This window comes from Morus notabilis, unplaced genomic scaffold (genome assembly GCF_000414095.1).
Source record: "Morus notabilis unplaced genomic scaffold, ASM41409v2 Scaffold625, whole genome shotgun sequence".
In the NCBI taxonomy this organism is placed as follows: Eukaryota; Viridiplantae; Streptophyta; class Magnoliopsida; order Rosales; family Moraceae; genus Morus; species Morus notabilis.
In genome coordinates this window covers 456176-478476 of record NW_010357688.1, presented here as the reverse complement: position 1 = coordinate 478476, position 22301 = coordinate 456176, and the positions used below count along the sequence as shown (strand labels likewise).

The 22301-nt window shown below is 36.2% G+C and overlaps 1 protein-coding gene across 2 annotated transcripts; it reads right to left on the bottom strand.

Moving 5' to 3' along the window:
- Positions 1-752: 752 nt before the first annotated feature.
- LOC21403741 (dnaJ homolog subfamily C GRV2) lies at positions 753-16258 on the bottom strand. 2 transcript variants are annotated; one of them, XM_024174026.1, is made up of 22 exons: positions 15392-16258; positions 14737-14970; positions 14453-14540; positions 14143-14351; positions 12832-12933; positions 12668-12730; positions 10249-12489; positions 9387-9749; positions 8893-9033; positions 8284-8676; positions 7656-8150; positions 6666-6889; positions 6229-6573; positions 5679-5973; positions 4732-5187; positions 4260-4605; positions 3834-4177; positions 3280-3744; positions 2630-2754; positions 2266-2389; positions 1640-1708; positions 753-1289 (listed from the first exon to the last, which is right to left on the bottom strand). In XM_024174026.1, the coding sequence occupies exons 1-22, from the start codon at positions 15809-15811 to the stop codon at positions 1083-1085; spliced, it is 7749 nt and encodes a 2582-aa protein (XP_024029794.1). In that variant the 5' UTR covers positions 15812-16258; the 3' UTR covers positions 753-1082. The 2 variants fall into 2 exon arrangements, with proteins under 2 accessions (XP_024029794.1, XP_024029797.1); XM_024174029.1 differs by lacking the exons at positions 14453-14540; positions 14737-14970; positions 15392-16258 and having other exon boundaries at positions 12832-12943; positions 14143-14287.
- Between the last annotated feature and the right edge of the window lie 6043 nt (positions 16259-22301).

Below are 22301 nucleotides of genomic sequence, written 5' to 3'. Positions count from 1 at the left end.
AAAATTCACATTATTTATATTTAATATGTCACATAAACTTTCATGTTATATCACATATCATTATATTGTAAATAACACACATAGTTAATCGTGTCATTTCGTGTCAGGAGGTCAATCTTAATCCAACTCATTTATTAATCGTGTTAATTGTGTAAACTCGATAATGACCCAAATTCATTTATAGTAAATCTAAATCCACTAACTTCATGCAGATTTCGAGTCGTGTCGTCGTGTCGCTACTCGAATTACCGGCCTTAGAAATATTGGTTAGTACGCTCAATACTTTAATTTTTGCTATGTACTAATAGATTACCATCCTTTCCCGGTAAGAACTCTTTGTAATATATTACAGAGTTGCACAAGTCTCTGTCAAATTATGATAATAAAGATAAGTTTTTTTTTTTTTTTTTTTTTTTTCTTTGTAAGGTGTGATAAGACTGGAATTGATGACTTAATTGTGTTGCTATTTAACAAAACTTAAAATTTAATGTCGTTAAAAACATTATTATTAAGCTACTTAAAATATTTTCCATTTCGAAGACAAAAAAATACGTTCTCGCTTTATTGCATTTACAAATCTTCTATGAATATTTCAAAATGCAACTTAATGAGAGAGATAAAAAGGTCCGCTTAAAGCTTTTATGAGTATAATTGCATTGGTCCATAACTCCATGAGGAGAAGAAAAGGAAGATGAAGGCAAAGACAAAATGTATGAATTCTACCTTAAGAAATTCGTCAAAGTTTATTAAAATGCAAAAGCCAATTACAGACAATTTTCAGGAAAGACATGCAACATAAGAAAGAAAAGTTGCCACGATGAAATCACACAAAATCACCTCACTTCTTTTATATAGCAAATTGGCAACTGCTTACTTAATGTACAAGGCACAAAGTAATCTTTACATGTAAACGAATGGCTCTCCTCTTTTCCCTTTTCTTATACGAATCAAAAAAGCTACTCACATGTGAAAGTATGAGCAGACGGGGGGAAAAAAAGTGATAAAACTGTACAGTGTGCTATACAGAGTATTTTATGCAGCTTCAGCAACTGCCTCATTACCATATCTCTATATTCCGTGTACTACGAAAGCTGATCTGGTCTTCCGTTGGAGTTAGATGTCGTTGAAGCAGGAGGTTTCGATAAACTAGGCTGTGATGGAGGAGCTGTAAGGGCATGAGTGAGTCTCGATGATGAATTCTCGATTAGCCCCGCTACTCCAGCGGCAGCAGATTGAGCACTTGAAGGGAGGAAGAGATCATGCTTCTGGTCTTTATACGCACTCCAAACCTGTCAATAACAGAATAACAACAATTTCATCAGCAAAATTTGAAAATTGTAGGTCTATTCTGTACTCAGTTTGAAGTTGAAGCTAATTTTTACGTAAAAAGAAAGGAACTAAACGGGACTACGGCTCACAATTTTATAAGTAGTTCAACCTTGGGGGGAAAAAAAAAATCCCAAGACTAAAATGTGAACTTGCATTGATTTCATATATTCAAGAACTCGCATATATTGAGAAAGGCCTTTAATGGATATAGTCATTCAGGCTAGTAGATTAAAAACTATTAAAAAAAAATGAATAGAACATCAATAATATAAGCACTCATGCAAAATTCATAGGCTAGATTTATACTTACATCTGAGGCATCTAATATATCACGAACTTTAGTGCAGTGGGCTCCCTCCGTTGCAAATGCATGCAAAACCTGGATTCATAATATTTAGGAACAATTTTTTATTGATCAAATGAAGAAATAAAAACGGATACAAATTGAGGAGGGGAAGGTATAAAGAAGTCCTAACAGAACTTGTGTGCAACCAAAAAGCGTTTGAAGAGGTAAAGAAGTCAAGCACAAAATATAAAAATCCATTTTTCCTTATATTATATGCTGTTAAATTTCCTAACATGAAAGATACTGTCAAGACAAAGTCTCCCAATCTGCAGACAATAACCGGCAACTGTAATTCATAAAACTCCCATTTTTGGAAACAAGTGTAAGATAGCTAGTTGGCAAAGTACAGTATTTGGAGAAACTTAACTTTAAATTCTAGCCATATAACCTCCTATTCTAAAAGAAATTGCAGAAAAAAGGAGAAATAGAAAACAAAAAAGAACAATGTCAATTATGATGAGAGAATTGATGATGTGATGTGAGAAATTATGAATTTAGGAAACAATTACCATAACATCAGAAAGAAGTAAACATGGCGCCTTTTTTCTTTTACAGTTAGCATGGCACTCTAAATGTGAATGTTTTCTAACCTCAATTGCAAGCACCCTGCCAATCGATGATTCAGATTCGTTCCACTTCATCTGAGAGCAAAGACCATTCTTTCCGCCAGCTCTCCAATCCAGAAGGCCAAGCAGCACTTCAACAAGGCCGACCCTACAAGGTTCATGTTCATATTATCATTGCACAGAACAGAAGATAAATTTTTTAAATAATTTATTGTAAAATTATTCTGAATCAAAGCATATTTGCCACCCTGCCCCATGTAGTAACTCCCATGAGTATACATTATCAGAAAACATTTTAAGTTCGAAAGAGGATATATGCATGCCTTTACAGGTGTTCAACCCCTCTATTACTTGTTCGCTCATACACATGATAATGAATGTTACTCACTTGAGTCCTTGTGCAACAAGTGCATCCCTAGCTCGATTTCCAGCAACCACAACACGTTTAAGTGTCTCAAGTGCTAGTATACTTCCACCTTGCCACCCTATAGCTTTCATCAGAAGAGGAACAACCTAAAAACAAAATAAACAAGGGCAAAGAAGAGGATTAGTATAAAAAGACACCAGCATTAAAAATGACTAAGCCCATTGGAAAGTAATATCTATGGAGAATGCTCTATGAAAAGAATCAAGATCAACTACTTATTATTGTCTCTTAATGGAGGATTTATTACTAGTAGAACTTGCAGATACTCTGATATGCAGAATAGCACAAAAACAAACCTGAAGCATATAAAAAAGAAGATAAAAGAACGTATTATTCGCGTGAGATTGAATGTTGAGTATGAGATCTTACGACTGAATCAACAACACCATTTGATGATATGTTTTAATTAAATCAAGTCAGAGAGAGAGAGAGAGAGAGAGAGAGAGAGAGAGAGAGAGGTGAATTCCAAAATAGTATTATTTCTGTCAGGTAGTCATGTAAAATTCAGTAATTCTTTAATCTTCCAAAAATGAAGAAATGTGCAAAAGCAGATTGATTAAATGCATGGGAAACCGTATAGGACGTGAAATTACGAATAATATGTGACCTACCTGAGGTGTTCCTGCACTAGTTGCTGCCATAGCTTCAGCACACGTAGTACTAGCTGCAAGTTGATGTAAGACACGTAAACAGCTAAGGCGTACACGTTCTTGTGGTGTTTGTACAGGTTGTGTTGATCCGTCCTCAGGTTCATCCGTTCTGTCTGCATAATTGCCATTGCTCACCTCACCCGATGACATTGTTTCTCGTCTTCCTTCATAAGCCACAGCAGCCACAAGCTTGGGCACATATCCAAGATACCCAACATGATCTGCAAGTGCAGGGTGCACTCGCAATAATGAAACCAAAGCCGCGGAAAGAAGCAAAGAAAGTTCTGGGTCAACAGCTTGCGAGTTATAATGGCTGGCAGCAATTGATTGTAAATACTGATCAAGTAGTCCTTCCAAGAATCTCTTTGGATTTCTAAGAGGAAATTTAGGATCTTTCAAGAATAACCTAACATAGATTCCACCGACCTGCATGCACTTTGAAATTAAATCAATTTGAACAAGAAGATGCAATAAAATCTATAAAAATAAAAAATAAAAATAAAACTAGGTGATACCTGTGGTTCGTCTCTCATCTCTTGTTGACCAGATGCCTGCTCAGGGACATCCCAGTCAAGGACACGACCTTTCCTCTGTTCACGGTATAACTCTGACGCCATAGTTGAAATTTGTGCAGATAAAGAAGCTGCCATTGCTGGTGTCCATACAAGTTCTGGTGTTTCTGTACTTTGCTCAAGGGCAGCAACTACAGCCTCACCAGGACCATCCCGAATAACTGATACCAATCCATCAGGAAGAAACCTTCCTAGTGTTATAGAAACTCTCGGCCCATGCATTGGTTGTCCAACAAGCTTCCCTAACAAAGAGGCTGCCGCAGCTCTTTGCTGCAAGGGAATTTCTTCTGCGCAAGAACAGTTCTATCAGCAAACTCTAACCTTGAGAAAAAAATAAATAAATAAATAAAGAGAATAAAAATTCTTTACCCTGCAAAGGTAGCAGAAGCTCAAGAATGTAGACTACTCCACCGTGCTTGGCAGCTGCCCAAGCAAGTTCAGCAGTGCTTGCCAATGCATAAAGAACGTGAAGAGCACCTTCACGACAACTTGGGGAAGAGTGCAGCATTTGTAACAAAAGAAGAAGACTAGATCCATCTGCAACCATGGCCTCCAAGCAGGGAGCATGCTTTGTCAAGAGTGACAACACGCTAAGACAAAGCTGAGGAATGTTACTTTCTGATGCCACAGTCACAGAAAAGCATTCAAAAAGTGGCAATAGTTTGTCTTTCGTAGAAAATATTGATGCCAAATTTGGATTGCTTGTGAGTACGTTCTGCAAATGAAGAGACAAACTTCTTATCTTTAAAAATAAATAAATAAATAAATAAAAATAAAATAAAATAAAATAAAAGAGAGGACATCATAGAATGGACAATCTATATATAACTAAGCAACATACCTGAAGAGAGGTCAGTGCAAATCTGAGGTTCTTAACCAATTCAAATTCTTCTTTCTCTGCCAAATGTCCAGCAGATTCGGACAAAGAATCATCAGGATTCTGTCCACTAACTAGCCCGCCAGCAACATCATTGGGATGGTCAGAAGTCTCATCAGATGAGCCGCTAAGATTTGTTTTTTCCTGGACACCAGAATCTGCAGCACTTGGATTGCGCACCAAATATGAGATAAAATCAACCAGAGCAACACAGAAAGTCTCTGGTTCACTGATCTCAAATTCTGGCTGATCATTGTAGACCCTCAAGTAAACATTGCCAACATAGAGTTCTTTAGATAGCGCCTTATACATAAAATCAAGTGTCTCTTTCAAGTCATATGAACCATCAGGACTCTGACTTGCACGCTGCTGATCCACAAATTTCAAGAGTTCTGCTCGTGTTGAAGAGTTCCAGATAATCTACAACCACATAGAGTTGAAAAAGAAAAAGCTGAATGAAGCTCATGAGATATCCATATAGTATTTTCTGTCATGCAAGAAGATAATGAACACCTTGCAATAACTAATTTTATGCATATCAATTGACCATATGTCTGGACATAGCTCATGGAACCATGCCACTGGACGATGCCAACTGTTAAAGTGATACACACGATCTCCTAGAGCTAAGTACCATTAGATTCACGACCTTTTCTCAACCCTTATCTATAAATCTTCAGCGTTCAATGCAGTGTTATATCACACAGAAACAATAGTAGCTGAAAACTTTATAGTTTTAATAAGATAGAAGATATGAAATTTTACAAGAAAGTTGCCGATGAAAATCCAGAGTTCACTTAAAATTTGTCCCTAAAGCAGGCGGATGAACATCCTACCATTCAACAACATTAACAAGCACCTGTATATTTTACCAACAAAAAACGCTAAAATATATTAGGAAAAAAAAATACCTCAGGAGACTCAAGATTGGTGTTCAATCTGGACAACAGATCTTTGTGTACATGATCCTTTAACATACTTGCAAGTTTAGGAGTCAGCAAAGCTCTGAGGGCATCAGCTACAGCCTGATTATAAGGTGTTGAATTCTCATCACTGCACAAACCAGTAAGACGTGATAGGGCCAGGGATGCACGCACAGCATGCATATTTTTCGCTATTTGTACACTAGCTCCCACACCATGTGACTCTGTCGTATCAGATTCCTCTGCTGTTGAGTCATATTGGAGCAGCAAGGGTAAAAGGTACCTAAATAAACCAAATTTACACAACAAGTTGAGACCTCAATACAATAATGCAGGAGCTGTTGTATTTGTAAATAACTATACATACCATCCGTTAATTGCAGATAAATAATTACCAGAAACAATTGCAGATAATAAGTGGTTGTTCTTACAGGATATTTAGACAAATCAACTAGAGGAGATCGAGAGAACAACTATTAGAATTAATAGACCAAACATGCAAGCCAATAAGAAGAATCTAAGAAAATAAGCTACTTACCATAAGACCCCAGCCTTTATTAAGGCATCCTGCAATTCAGAGGACACAGAAACATTGGCAATAGTCTGGAGAGCAGCATCAACTACTGCAGGTACAAGCTCAAGTTCAGAACAGTGCACAATGTCATCAACCAGTCCAGAATATTCAAGTACTTCAGCCCTTGCACTCTCAAACTGACTCAATACACAAAAAGTCCGCATCACATTTGTAACAATGATGGCCGCTGGTTCATTTGCAGGAGTAGTTGGCTGAACTACGCACATACAACGTGAAAGAAGATTAGCAATAAGTTGAATCCCACCATCCCTTACAAGTTCTTCACCATTTAACAAAGACGATGCACACCTAAAAAAATGAAAAAATCACAGAAAGTTACGGCTGATTATGTCAATACAAATGAAACCAGAAAAATCAAACGGCTGACACAAGAATTTTACGTTAGCCAAATAAGCTCTGAGGCTGCAACCAAGAGTGGTGCTCTATCCGAGGAAAGAAAATTGCTATCATCCTGGTCAACAGTAACTGCATTGAGCAACATGGGATAACCAGCATATTTAAATGGCTCCAGCAGATCTCCATATCGCCTGTACAAGATACACTGCCCTTTCAACAGAAGTAACAACCGCCAAGGCTGAGGACCTTGCAAGCCTTGCATGGTGGCCTGTAACAATCATACTTAGAGGGTAAGAAAACTTGAAACAAGCTAAAAGTGGAACTTATTTTTTCTGGATACCTGAAACTAGAACTCGACAGCTCTTTTCTTTTCTTTTTTTTTTGTTTTTTTTTTTTTTTATGTATTCGATATATTAGAAGATTTACCACATACAGCTCAGAGTTTTTTATTTTACCATTAGGAAACCATTTCCAGTCAGTCACAAGATGTATATTACTATCACTACAGAAGATCATTGCATTGCTGCAATTGTAAGAAAAAAAGGATGAGCATAGACGCACAAAAACACAAAAAAGATCCCTCAAAGTTCAAAAGACACAAGATATGGATTAAGGAACACAGCAAGCAAAAAGATCTATAATGTAGATAATGTCAACATCAAATTAATTCAAGGTGCAATATATCAACCACAGGCCTATTAGAGAAAATACACACGCACACATATGGGAAGGGAAAACCGTCATTTTATGTCCCAAAAAATGGGCATGGAGCACCCAGTCCCGGATACAGCTTAAATGACAGGGTGACCAAACAGGATTTCCCAAGAACATGGGAACCTATTTTGATAAAGTGCTAAACCACGGGGTACCCAACTGATATTTTCCGCACACACACACACACACACAAAACCAGTTAATTTAGGGTAAAATTCCTAGAGATTTTTAAGTAAATATCCATCCTTTGGTACCATACAAACACACCTTAGAGACTTTGGCAAGTACAATTTAGATTAAACACTCTGGACCAAATTTACCTGAAGGCGCTCATAAGCTTTCTGCACAGCAAGAAACTTTTCCCTTCCTTCAGGATTTTTGTCAGGATGGTACTTCATGGCAAGTTTTCTATATTGTCGTTTAAGTTTCTCTTCATCAATGTTCTCAATCTGCTTAGATATGCTTGATACCTCGTCACCAATTTCTAAGGAATGCTTCTTACTGCCATCATTACTAGATACATCTTCCAAGGATATTTCTAATATCTTGCAAGCTTCTTCTTCAGAGAGATCCATGGGCCTTCTTGTCAACTCTTCACGCCACATTACCAGTAATGACTGCAGAAACTCAACATGCTCAACAATAGGCCAATTCGGAAACCGAATTTCATCACATAAATTCCGCAGGTAATAACGGTGACACCACATTTCATCTCGTAGCTCCGGATACGTCACTGGTGGCATAGGAGCATATTCATACAGAGTATGGCAGTGCTGTGACAATTTCTGGGGGAAGTCACCAAGATGCTGCAAGACCTGTGAGGGAGGGAAGAAGTTCCAGTTTACAATTAAAGCTGTAAGAAAATATGTCAAAACTACGTTTTAATGCTGTACAGCATACTTAATATAATGCACGAGAGTGTTTGCAGTATCTAAAGTTCTTAAGTACCTGACAAATTAGATTTTCAGCTCGCATTTTGTGAGTCCATATAATCTCTGGGGTATCAGAATCAGAAACCATTGCAGCTGCGAATGCAGCTGGACCACTACGCTCCAATACATACAACAAGGATTCAGGAAGAAGGCCACCCAAAACACTACGCTTTGCCAGCGGCAATGAAGATGATACCGCAGCTTCCTCACCGCCATGAAACGCTTGATGGACATGAGTTACAGAGAAGAGTTGGGCAATTGAAAGGAGATTTGATCCAGGGTATGCCAGAGCAAAATAAAATGCACCAGTGCTATATAGACGAATCATGGCCTTTGGGTTTCTAGTAACATTAGCTTTCAGCAAAGAAGAGGCAGCCTCCACAATACTTGGTTCCCCAGAAAGCATAGCCTAAATTTATTGGGAAAATAAGATTGAGAAACTAAGAAAAATAACGTATCCTATATCCACAGTAAAAAACAAAGAAAGACCCAATATTCCTAACATTTGATCAATCAGTTGCTTTTTTTAATAAGAAAAGTATAACAGAACAACTATCAGAAAAATAGAACTGGTTAGCACTAACATGAATTAAAGTCCATACATTAATTAAAGTCTGCAAATCACCTGTGCAATATGTGGAAGGCAACGTGGACTTGACAAGATCCGTTTCACCCTAGGAGTTGGAGTAACTATCTCTCCTGCATCATCTAAATCTGAATGCGCAAATACCATGCTATGTAATATGGATAATGCAGCCTCTCCCACCTGAATTCAAAAGTTAACATGTTAGATGCATCATCCAAAAGTATAACAGCAAAAAAAGAGCGAAAAATGCTTCTGCATAAGAGAAATTCGTAACTGTATAAAATGCAACCTTATCTAGCACATAGAATGACAGTTAAGAATTAAAGATCCCAGCTGCTTTCTGGGACCTGAACAGAAAAATCAACTCTTTCCATATTAACAATAATTATTGAATGAACAAGACTCGTAAGCATAACCAGAAAGAGGTGCAACTGCAGTCCAAAACATGTATAGAACCAAACCATAAACCACAGCAACCATGCTGCCAAGTATGTTGAATACCAGTATTAAGTTACATGTATAAAGTACATCACCTGAGCTGGAGTGAGAACTGGAACTCGAACAGATAATGCCCAACGTAGTTCACGAATATCCCGCAACCTCTTCCAATCTACCATCCCCGAAGCCCAGCATCGTGCCGTCCAATCAATTGCCTTCTTTGACCAGAATCTTCTTATAGCATCCTTCTCCACGGGTCCAATTTCTGCTCCATTCTTGTCTATAAACATCCATTCCTTAAGTGGTTCCATAAAAGCAGTAGCAGCAATCAGATTAGACTGCAAAGGAATAGCGGTCCTTTCTGATGCTTCATGAACCACAGTCAGCAGATCAACAGCTAATACACACCCACCAACCAAAACGCAAGCCTCAACATTTGATAAGACCTTCATTAAAGCCTGCAATTTAACGCAAATTATTGTCTTTTTTTTTAACAGTACTAAAATCTCTTAGTACATATGTAGAGTAATTATTGTCTATTGCATTCAAAGACTGCAATTATGTACGAATTCCATGATCAGGTCCTTTTGACTAACCCCAGTAGAACACACCACTTTTTCATTAAGAAAACTTAGGTCTGGCAATTGGCTATAGTATAAAAGAGGATAACAGTTTCCCAAGACAAGACAACAAGCAGCACGAACATAAACAAGGAGAGATTAATCTAAACTAATGAAATTTTGACGTTTGCTGATTATATTATATAATATGAGAAGGCAAACGACAGAACATTAAGAGAATGCTGACAACAGAAAACTAGGATTTTGCAACATAAGTCAGTGTGCTTCAACTAGACCAATTCTCAGACCAGAATATGGTGATACATAGCACACATGTAGCTTCATATGAAGCCAATATTTATTTAGAATGGAAAAAGAGCACTGAATCCCAGTTTACCTTCAAGAGAAGAAGAAGCCGGTGCCTCAAAGCTCTATCATCTGTCCTATCCAAGAGAACTGTAATATGAGCAGTGCCCTCAAAAGGACCTATCAACTTGTAATGCTGTTCATATACAATTGCCATTGCCCTTGCACAAAGTTCTCTGACAGAGAAGCCTCCTCCTCCTCCAAACCCATCTAATCTTCCCATATCACACCAATCATCTGATGCACCCATTTCATCAGGAACAGCACCATTTACAGTAAGCCCTATGTCTGCATCACATAAGAACCGATGATAAAGAGCTCTAAAGAAGGCAACTGGATCACGCAAAGGAAAGTCCTGGGCCCTGCCACCACTGCCACTCTCAAGCAGCAAACGCAAATAATATTGACCAACACAAACCTCTTTGGATAAACTAGGATACCTAACAGAGAACTCAGAGTAGTTCCAAGATATTTGTGTCATACTTTCTTGCCCAGATGTTGTCTCCATTGTAGCACCTCCAGGAACAATATCTTCAGTACGCTCCTTCTCAACATCTAGTTTATGAACCTCAGTCTGCAAAGCCTCCCTTAATTCTTGCCTTGTACGCTCGTTCCAGATCAAGTCCGCACGATTATGATCAAGGCTAAAAGCTCGCCAGAATTCAGGCCAATTACAAAGTAGCCTGCCAGAACCCACAGGAGTATTCTCCACGACAACCTGGGCAGGAGCTGGAAGGCCTGTATTCTGGAAACCAGACATAGTGATGTCAGAATCAGTTGAAATTGAAGCATTTAGTTCAGTCGTCCCATGTGTATTCATAGATGAAACACCAGCTGAAGCTAAAACAGCAGCATTATCATTTGTTGAAACCACTGTAGAGGGAATTTCACCAGTCAAATTTTCAGTGGTTTGAGCAATAGAAGGTTGGATTGTCAAAACCTGTCCATAACTAGCCTCTGGAGCTGACTTTTGATAACTATCCAAACTTTTAAAAGCAGAAACGCTTATTTGCTTTGCTGGGTCACCCACTTCATAATTAACCACAGTAGGTAGATGCTCCTGAGATGTTATTCCTCTCCCTGCACGACCTCTCCTTTGTTGGAGCAAACGCCTCCGTCTTCTACTGGTCAAAGATCCATCTTGAGAACCTTCTTCTGATGGGCTTCCATCAGAACGTGTGTGCAAGTAAGCAACAAGCCCTGGAGGGAGAACTCTAGATAACAAATCCAAGGCTGGCTGGTACGAATCAGCCCAAAGAGCGACAAGCTGTCGACTAACCTCACGCCTCTCACCAGCAGGAAGAAAAAATGCGTGCATCAAATGCCTGAGCAAAGCACCATCACGCAATGCTGCATCACGCATAGACTCCGCTGCAATTGCATCTTCTTCTGCAATTGTACGCATAATCACAGCTACAGTTTCTCTGACACTTTCGGCAGGATGTCCAAACAATGCAAATAATCGACGCTTCAAACCAGCTACTTGGCGTAACAATTCAACAAAAACCGTGTATTGAGTAGTTTCACCGTGTGGATCACATATCATTGCCTCAAGAACTTCAACAACAGCCATTGATAGCAAAGGAGATACAGACATTGGCTTCAGTCTATTTACAATAATTACAATATAGTCATGATTATCAAATAACACTGACTTCGTGTGCATGATTGTGGCATGTTGCTCTCCTTTAGAGTCCGTTAGTAAATTTGTATCCCCCGGCCCACCACCAATTAGCACGGCAACAAGTCCAGCAGCTTCAGCAGCAACACCCTCGGAACCGTTTCTGAGTAAACCCATTATTCTTCCAACAGCAGCAGGAAAAGCCATTACATGTGAAGCTGCACTTCTTGAAGATAGCAATCTATGTAAACATCCAACAAAGCCCATTATTGTTGCAGCTGCTTTGGGTGAAGGGGGAGGCAATGGGGGGGAATCAGGCGGAAGAAGAGGTGGTGAAGATGGAAGCATCATTATTAAGGCCATCAATGTCACCTCAGGTACTTCAATATTAGCAGGGACACCACTGTAGGGTATACACGCATTAAACTCCCTAATTCTACGCCACAATTTAGCTCTTGATCCAGGAATAGAACCATTTTCAGCAACCGCATCTTTTGCAGCTGCAGCTAGGTGTTTCAAATGCATGGCTGCACTCTCCATATCAGCACCGGAGACTTGTTTTCCAAATTGTAAATGAACTCTACCACAAGGAGGATCAATACGATGACCAGGCAGAGTCAATCTTGGTAACACTGGTACTGCACATTGGCACTGCACAAATTCAACCAGAGGTCAACCACACCACATATTCACAGAAAGTAATAAATGATAACAGTAAATATCATAAAACACACACACATACAGTATTACGGAAAATATTGACTGAAAGCAACATAATTTAGCTTGTTGGTAAAATCCTTAATATTCAAGAGAGAACACATCTACCTACTTCTGTTTGCAACACATCCAGAACTGCGGCAAGTAAGCTGTCACGTGATGTGCTGGCATAAACCTACAGATCATGTCATAAGGATCAGAACCTCTACCCAAAAAAAAAAAAAAGGTAAACAAAAAAAAACTAAAAGTTGCAAACTGAAGTTAATCAATGCTTACGTGGATAGGGCATCCATCATTGAATTCAATAGCAAACATCTGGGGCTCCTCAGCAAATCGAACAAGTGAGCTTACCGCAGATAAAGGTCGAACAATAACAGCCTGCAAACATCTAGTGGCAATTCTCAACATTTGATCTAACTCCTCAAGTATGCACAATATATATGACACGATTATAAATGAGCACATCACATGGAATTTGGACATAATCAACACTAACAAATACTTTTCTTGAAAGATACTTCCTTCCTAACTCATCTTTAACCAGAAAATGAAAAAGGGTTATGCAAAAACTTTTATAAATTACGGGGGATTATGCTAACAACCCTGCACATGTAGATACATACACATCCCACAAAAAGAAGGGGGACAATCCTAAAGATACAACCAATTCTGTAGATTCAATTTGTGCCAATGCATAATGAACGTGCAACATGGATAAATGCCTAAATCATACACAAACGTCCTGTTTGTGTGTGACAACCAGTACATATGCATACAGCTGTACATGGTACATCTGCGGGCGTGTGTGCAATCATCTAAACACAGACACATGTAGGAAGCTTACGATAAGAGTAAGATCAGTATAAATATTAATAATAGCATGATTCTGATGTCATAAAAAAGACAGATAACAAGCAAAGGATTTTCTCAGCAAAAAAACAAAAAGCAAAAAAAAAACAAAAACAAAAACAAAAAAACGAAACAAAAAACAAAAAACAAAAAACAAAACAAAACAAAACAAAACAAAGCAAAGCAAAGCAAAACAAAACAAAGCAAAGCAAAACAAAAAACGAAATAAAACAGCCTGATTATCTATCTTACATATCCGCAACCAAAACTATCTAGCAAAGTAATGCGCATAAAGTTCTACTTCCAGATTTTCTCCATTGCATAACATCCTGCAGAAAGTGAAAACTCCAGCCAAGCAGATTTAAGCATCTAAATTGACAAGTGACCACTGACAGCTGATAACCAATGGATGTTAAAACATATTGCTAAACTCACTCGGCAACTCTTTTATGCTCTGTCCATCACATAAACAGACTCTTAATCCCTTATTGTTGAGCAGATAATTGCAACACAAGCGAGCATGACACAAGCAAAAATTTTGTAGAGTAAATTTTGAACCAATTTACGCTTGATGCTTAAAGGGACACCATAGGCAAAAGTCTTATTGATGCAAAAGTGTTATGTCTAACTTAGGCTACTACCTAAATCAAACAATATAAACTTTAAATATCTATATATCACTTCTGTCTTCTTTTTTTTTTTCCAACCTCGACAGCTTGAGTAAACTCATCATCTTACTTCATAGTTCTCTGGACGCCTTTCAACAAGAGATACTTTTGTGAGGATAAGCTGCCGAGATACAGCATCACCATGCTCACCAAGTCCACCTTTTGGGCCAACACCTAAACTCAATCCAGCAATATTCTGAGTTCCATGAGCAGCAGACCTCAACCTTGTCACAGACCAGCCCCCACATGGGGTTTCTTCTGCTCCAACTGCCTCTTTTGCTGCATTCACCATTAAGCGAAGAAGAAGCATATATAAATGGAACAAAAAGGAAGAAGAAAATAGCTGGAAAGAGGAGGGGTGGGGAATTAAAACAATGTACCCCTTCGTTTTATGTAGTCTGCTGCTGTTAAAGATTGAGTAGTGTCCACCGATATTGACAAGCCAACCATTGATTTTGCTGCTTTAGTCTACATTAAACATGCACTATGTAAGGTTGATCCAATCGCATATTCAAACAACAAGAACTTAAAATTAGCCTTAGAAACTATACTAAGCTGAAAGAGATATCAAAATTGTTGCAATGACAGCAGATCTTAAAATATCCAATTGTGTAACCAAACTACTTTCACACATTAAATTAAAGAGCCACGATATCAGTCATACCAAACTTGCGATGATAGCAGAATTTGTGGTCCCGGAAGCAGCTTTAAAGGCTTTTTTTTTTCGTCCATATAAAGGGCAGAGAATAAAACCCCCATTATCAGTATTTCTGTTTCCATAAGCATCAGAAAGAAAAATGATGGCAGGAGAATCCATGTCTCTGAAATCTAAGCACCAGCGGAGGTCTCCAGTTTTTAAGTCAAGAAGTTCGACCCCTGCATAAGTAACTTTCATTTTCTGCATAAGGGATCAAATTAGTTTAGTCCTGCAATGGTCATACCAGCCCAACGTGCCAACATGTACTATAAAATCCTAAACCAGGTAATGCAGCGAGTTCATTTATGGGCCAAACACCGAAAATAGAGTGGTAATAAATTTTTGTTGACGCGTCAACTTAATAGTTCATAGGCAATTCGAGGAAATAAGGGTAAATGTTAAGGAGTCCACGGATACACGCAGCAACTTCAAGAGCCTGAATTATATCATACAGGCTAACAGGCTAACCAAAAAATACACTTTAACCAGAAACTTCTATATTACTAATACGAGGATGAAAAATAGGCCAAAAAAAAAAACACTCAATTATAAAATTATATCAAAGACCTATCAACTGCACATCCAATAACATGGCATGTTTAGAAAGTAGAAAGTCACTTACAAAGGGAACCCACTCCGAGTTCCGTCGCCGCAGATGAAGCATCGGGAACTCTGCAACCGCATTCAACCTATTCCACCTAATTCTGTGCAGCTCCGTCAATATACTCGCCCTGTACCTGGACGAGAACTTGATGGCCTTGAATTTCCCTCGACCGTCGGTTCTCACGCTCAAATTGAACTCATTAGAGCTGTCGTCGCGGCCAATTATCGGCACAGCGCCCTCAAAATCGCTCCGGACGTCGTAGGAATTCGTCACGGCGAGGGTCGAGGGGTCCAAGGTGATAATGGTCACATTGGAAATGCAGAGGATCCGCTTGTAGCGGCCACGCCAAGAGTGCTTGACGACCAGGTACCGCGCCACGTACTCGGGCTCTTCGAGAGGAGCAAAATTGGAATTCGATGAGGCACTGGAGCTTTCCATGGAGGTCGACGACGACGCCAGCGGAGCTTGATCGACCGTATGGCGGCTCACCAACGACGACTCAACGTGAGGGAGGTAGTGAAGCGTGTGGGCGCGTGGAGCATTGTTAGGGCGGAGGAACAACCAGAGTCCCACCCCGGCCTGTCCCGACGGTGGCGCCCGGTGAGACCGAGACTGATTCGCCCCCAGTTCTGACGGTTATTTACGATTTTGCCGCAACTTCTCCAAAACGCGATCGGTCGAGCTCTAGCTAAAACCTAAGTTAATCATCTGACACCGAGAATCAGATATCAGTATCGAATCGAACGAAAACGATTGTTTTGGAATCCGAGAAAACAAAGGATCTGCGAAAAAGAATTGGATCAAAGAATTTGATTGAACATCAGAAAGGAGGAAATGGAAAGGAAATGAGGTTTCTAGAGAGAGAAAGGAAGAAAGGAAGAAAGGAAGAAAGGGGAAAGGAGTGGAGGGACAGGTTTTATTTGCTTCGCTGGTGTGTTAGAGACAAAAGACTGTCTAAAGGAAGGCAAGAGTTTTTGCAGTTGGGCTGGCTTAATATAGGATTAATTATAAAAATTATTAAGTGACGATGTAACATTTTACTCCATCTTTTTTACCTTTACTCCGCTAATAATTTACTCCTTTCATTACTTTGAGAGATAAAAATAACTATTCGAGTGAAATGTGACACAAAAATGAAGGATATTCTGATCAAATTGCTTGTATTCTTTGAGGTTATCATCACAAAGGCTTACTTACTTATTCGGTGACTTTATTACACTTTACTCCATATTTTTTTATCTTTACACCGTTAATAAATTTGCTCATTTCATTATTTTGAGTGAAATAATTATATGAGTGACATGTGACACAAAAATAAAAAGTATTACGGTCAAATTGCTTGTTTTTTTTAAGGTTATCATCACAAAGGTGATAAACATAAAGCAAAACAAAACTAAAGCCATTAATTTGAGGGTTTTTAGGATTGGAGAAATCTTAAAAAATTGAAAAAATTTGATAAAGCTTTGAGTTTAAATACCCAAATTCTCAAGTCACACTTCAAAGTGTTTTTCAAGGTTTAGCAAGTACTAAACCTCATCAGAAAATGCATAAAAAACTCCATCAAGGTCACCAAAGAAAGATTTTCAGCATAAAAGCTTAAAACAAAGGTTTAACCTCAAATTTTGGTTTCAAATTAAAATATCTTAACAAAAATCCCCAATAACTCTTCAAAATTACATTTCCACAATTTTTTCCAACATGCTTAGAAACAAAAACCCGATAATGGAAACCAAGTACTCATAATTATGGGGGCAAAAGAGTAATTACACATTCATTTTATCATCAACTATAATTATGTTAGTTTTGTTAGGAATAGTGTCCTTAAAGCATAAGATGCAATAAGAATATTTATTATTTAATTAATAAAATAATTTATTCGTTATTTATGTGCATGTATTATTGAATACTTTATGAATATCATTAAAAATTCTGTGATTATTTATGTGATCTTAAATATTGTATATAAGTATTATATACGAAAGGATAATATTTAAGGATAATAATCAAAATAATATCGTAATGAATTTAATTAAAGTTACAAAATCTTTAATTAAAACGTTACTAATACACGTCATTCTCATTAAGAATGGAATGGTGTTATCCGTATCATTAATATAGAGGGATATTTAATAAGTGTATTATGCATAAAAAGATTATGTAGAACTATGACACAGTCACAATTTAATTTTCTGATAATTTCTGTTAACTATAGAAAATTAAATTTTAGTCTACCGATTGTCATATATGGAATGATTTTAATCCTGAGTTATTGGTAGACTCATATTTATGGATTTGTATTTTTTTACTTATTCGGTATGGATTTTGAGATCATAAATCATATTCCTTGTATCTTAGAAACATGATAAAATAGATCCAAAAATGCTAATATACGAGATGAAATCCATTCATTCTTTTTTGAAGAAGTAGATAAATAATTTCATTGGAGGTTAATTCGGTACTTGAATAAGTAACGAGCTCGTATTCATGAATGTGTTTTATGAATATACAAATCATTAAAGAATCAATGGTACTCAAGGATAAAGATATAATCAAAGAGGTTAATGGATTTTACCTATCTCTAATTATAAATTATTTATGGAGGATTGATCTATATGTAATGACTATATCGAATGGACACTTTAAATTCTTAGAAGTAAATTATGTCTATAATTTCGAGAGTAAAATTTCAAGTTTTTAGTGGAGTAACTTTTGAAATTAATAGAATTAATTAATTAATTAAAGAGTTTAATTAATTATTAATTTTATTAGAGCTCGAAATTATAAGTCCATGAGTCCCCGCGTCATCCTTGTAATATTTGTGAGACAAGATGAATTATTGAGATTTAATATAACTCGAAATAAATAATGTGATCATTTAATTAAAATAATTTTGGAACACATTTTGATGGGACCACAGGAGGTCACACTCCCAGGCACATGAAGGTGTATAGGGCGTTCGAAATGAAAATTTTTTGAAATTCAATTTTTAAATTGAAATATGTAGAATCCTATTAGGATTCAGTTGTTTGCTCTTCAAGATATTCATTTTACTTGTTTGACAAGTTTTCCAATCAAATTTAAAAAGAAAGTGAAGTATGACTTTATTTAGATTTGAATTTGAGCTAAAATTGGAAACTAGATAAAGGAGGAATTTTCTCTTTCTCATGTTGTAGATTTGCGCCAACCACAGGGAGATTTTCCTATGGTGTGGCCGGCCATGTAGTAAAAAGGAAGAGAATTTAATTTCTAAAATTAAATGAGAAAATGTTTTTTAATGAGATTAAACTATAGTGGTAACCGATTTTTCTGTTGCTTTGTCTTCAAGTTAAAGCAAAAGAGTTCTCTTAGTGTTCTATAAATAGGAGACAATAGAAAATTGGTGTAGAGATTTTTGCTCTCAATTTTTCCTAAGACAGCCGAATATTAGAGAGAGAAAATAGAAAAAAAAAAGTTCTTCCAATTCCCAGTTTCTTCACATACATGCGTTGATAGTAAAGGAATAAAAATTAGCGAGTGATCTAATCTGATCGTTCTTTATTAGAGCCCACACTCTAGGTCTTGCAGATTTTAAGGACTAGACGAGGAAGATTCCGATTTTCTGAGAAAGCTGCTTGGACTGTTCGTGGTCAAAGACCTCAAGTTATCAGCCTAATCATTTGCTAGGTATCCATCTTTATAAATTAATATGATTAATTTATTATTTCATAAATTAATATAATCTATAAAGTATTGAAAAGTTTTATGAAAATTTTTGTTATACACAATCCGCACTACCACGCTTCCGCACTAAAAAACGTTTCAAAAATCAACATGTTTCTGAAATGATTTCGGATGAGGAAGCGCGATAATGTGGATTGAGTACAAACAAAAATTTTTCTCAAAACTTTCGATGAACGCTAGTGATTACATGGATAAATTAATCTAATTAATTTAAGAATTATACCTAACAATCGATTACGATGATAACTTGAATTCTTTTACCATGACCAATCCAATGCTCTGGCTCTTAGATCACCAAGAATCTTATGTAACACTCCTTAACTCTATCTCGGATTCTCATGAAATTTTGTGGTGACCTTTATGATTATTATGTGTTTTATGATTTTCTCATCATAATTAAGGGAATTTAGATGTCTTAAACTCACGCGTCACCCGACGAAATTATCATCCGAGTGTAAGTGTTTCCCAAAAATATTAATTAGAGCAAAACTTAGTGAATTAAATTCTTGATGAAATTTCTATTATCGGATTCTTAATTGGAGCATTGAAATTAATCAATAGTCGAGTTTTATAAAGATTCTATTTCGATGTCAAATTTGTAATTTTGCCAAAATACTGAATCAAAACGTAATTTTTTTGAAAATATGGAACCCAAAACACGATTATAAAAATATGTGGGTCAAAACAGAAAAGCTGATGGAGTTAGTTTTTGATTGGTTGTTTGAGAATCACCATACACCACAACCAATATAAATTTAGTTAGGTTGAAAAATAAAATTAAAAAGAAAAAGAGAAGATGACATATCGATTATTTTCTAAAGTTCAAACATATTCTACTCTGTCTCTCTCACTCCCTCTCTTGCTCTTTCTCTCAAAAAAAAATAAAAGAATCTCGTAACTATGCAGAGGAGCTAAAGAAAACCCACCAAAAATCATTCAAAACTCCAATTTTCCATTAAAATTTTTCTTCTTAACTTATAGTACTAACATCCCCCTTTGATTTCCTTGAGTTAGAGATGATTTTTGAGCCCTAAAAACCTCTCAAATATTTGGTTCAAGCCCCAATCCGAGAATAGAAGATTGTAAATCCATTTTGGTAAGTTGTCCTTACCATAACTTGTTCATTGATAAATTTATTTTAGTGGGTGAGTTCTAATCCATTTTTGAATGATTGTACATGATATTTAACTCCTCCAAATCTACTATTCCAGCCAAACATGTTTTTATCAATTCAAGCTACGAGTTCATCATCAAAGTGAAGCTGAACTTTGTTGTTTTTTCAATGGTGAGAGTCCTCAACCTTTAAAAATCATGGGATTAAATTAGAATTTGTATTTTGATGATGGAGTTTAATTTTTGATGATCATTAAGTTTATTTCTAGTTGTTTGAAGTTTGCATGCCATATGTTTGACAAAATGATTATGAATAAGTTTCTGTGATCAACTATGAAATTTTAGTTTTTCTAGTTATTTTATATATTGTTTTGTCTCTGTTGATATTTTTCTATTAAAGTAGACATCTTTAAGTGGGTTTTTAAATCACTCAAAAACTTTTTTTTTTTGAATTAGTTATGATTTTTATAAGTTCATGCAAAAATTTGTCAATTTCCTGACGGGACTTTTTATTTTCGAATGGGAGTGGGAATGTGTGGGTCCTATACTAATTTAGGGTTGAGGAATGAGATTGGCATTCCCCCACCCCTACCGGATTTGCACTCCCAATTCTGATAGTAAATGTGAATTACGATTTTATCCTTAATTCTACTAACAAATTAGATGATCTTATTGATGTGCTTTCCACGGTTGACAGGGATCTAGCTGGATTACAAGCCAACTTGTATCAAGAAATGATGAAAATTGATGGTTTAGATGATGATCAAGTATATGATGCCACTAACATTTTTGGCAACGATGCATGATTTGCTACGCGTATTCTACAACATTTCGGATCAACTCAAGAAGGGATACATCCTTAAAATTCTTAGTCGTGTGGTTTAAGTGTTCTTATTTTATTTCATCATTATATTTTTTTTTCTTTAAATTATTTCAAAATTTATTGAGAAAAAATAATTTAAATGATTAATTAGGTGTGATTAAAAAAAATCTAATTACTAATTAGTTATCTTAATATTAAGATAGTTAGCATAATATACAATTTCTTCATTTTTTTTTAAAGTTCAATACACAAAAATCTACTAAAAGGGTAGGTAAGTAAATTTATAACAGTTTATTCTGATTCTGGGTGTAAGTAAACGCATGAATGAGATTGGGACTGAGTCTGACTCCAATTCCTAGAACCTATGTAAATAGCTTATTCTGACTCCGATTCCTGACTCTGATTCATGTTCACTCTGATTACGGATAAGTAAACATGCCATTAATAAATCTAAAACCTAACATATAATAGCTCTAAAGAAAGTTCTATGAGTCTATTTTGATTGGGCTGTGGTCTCGTAATTTTTCGATCTACCTATAATATAGTATAAAGATTTTCGTAAGAGTCGACGAAGCAGTCTTTTTACAAAAGATTGTTTGTGATCAACATTTGTGCTATTAAATATGAAGTTAATACTTTGACATTAAAGATTGGTTAAATATGTAGATTTTCTTATAGTTAAAGAACTATGTTTGTAGATATTTGAATATCTATAAGTATGTATGAAATTTTATTATTATGTTTGATAACAAATGGTTTATTTCGATGACAGAAAGTTTAATAAAACTGAGATTTTGGTTGGTTTTGTTAAAAATTCGATTGCTCATGTTAGATTATATTTTTGACAATATCGAATGATGACGGAAGCTCATGTTATGAGTTGACGTTCCTTCAATTTTCTTTAAAAAAAATTATATCTATAAGAATTAAGGACTTTAAATTAAATATTTTGGTTTGATGGATTTGTTTTAAGAAAATTATGGTTATATTATGAATTAAGCAGTTGGTTTTGCTTTATTAAGGGTGTGTTTGGTAGTACTTTTTGGAGCCTAAAATCACTTCTCTAGCTATCAGAAGTTGATAATGGTGTTTGATAACAATCATAAAAAATGATTTTTAAAGAATCTATAGCCAAAATTAGAAGCAGCCTAAATACAACTTTAACTTTTAGATTATGCGGGAATCAGCATAGTATAATTAATGATTATCAACAAAATTATATTAAATAATTAATAACTAATTATATTATATATTAATTAATAATTAATAAAT

Coding starts and splice junctions, on each gene's coding strand:
- LOC21403741 (XM_024174026.1), bottom strand. CDS start 15,811: ATGGAAAGCTCCAGTGCCTCATCGAATTCCAATTTTGCTCCTCTCGAA. Junction 5,974..6,228: donor ATAAAGGCTGGGGTCTTATG/GTAAGTAGCTTA, acceptor TGGTTTATTTAG/GTACCTTTTACCCTTGCTGC. Junction 1,290..1,639: donor ATATATTAGATGCCTCAGAT/GTAAGTATAAAT, acceptor TGTTATTGACAG/GTTTGGAGTGCGTATAAAGA.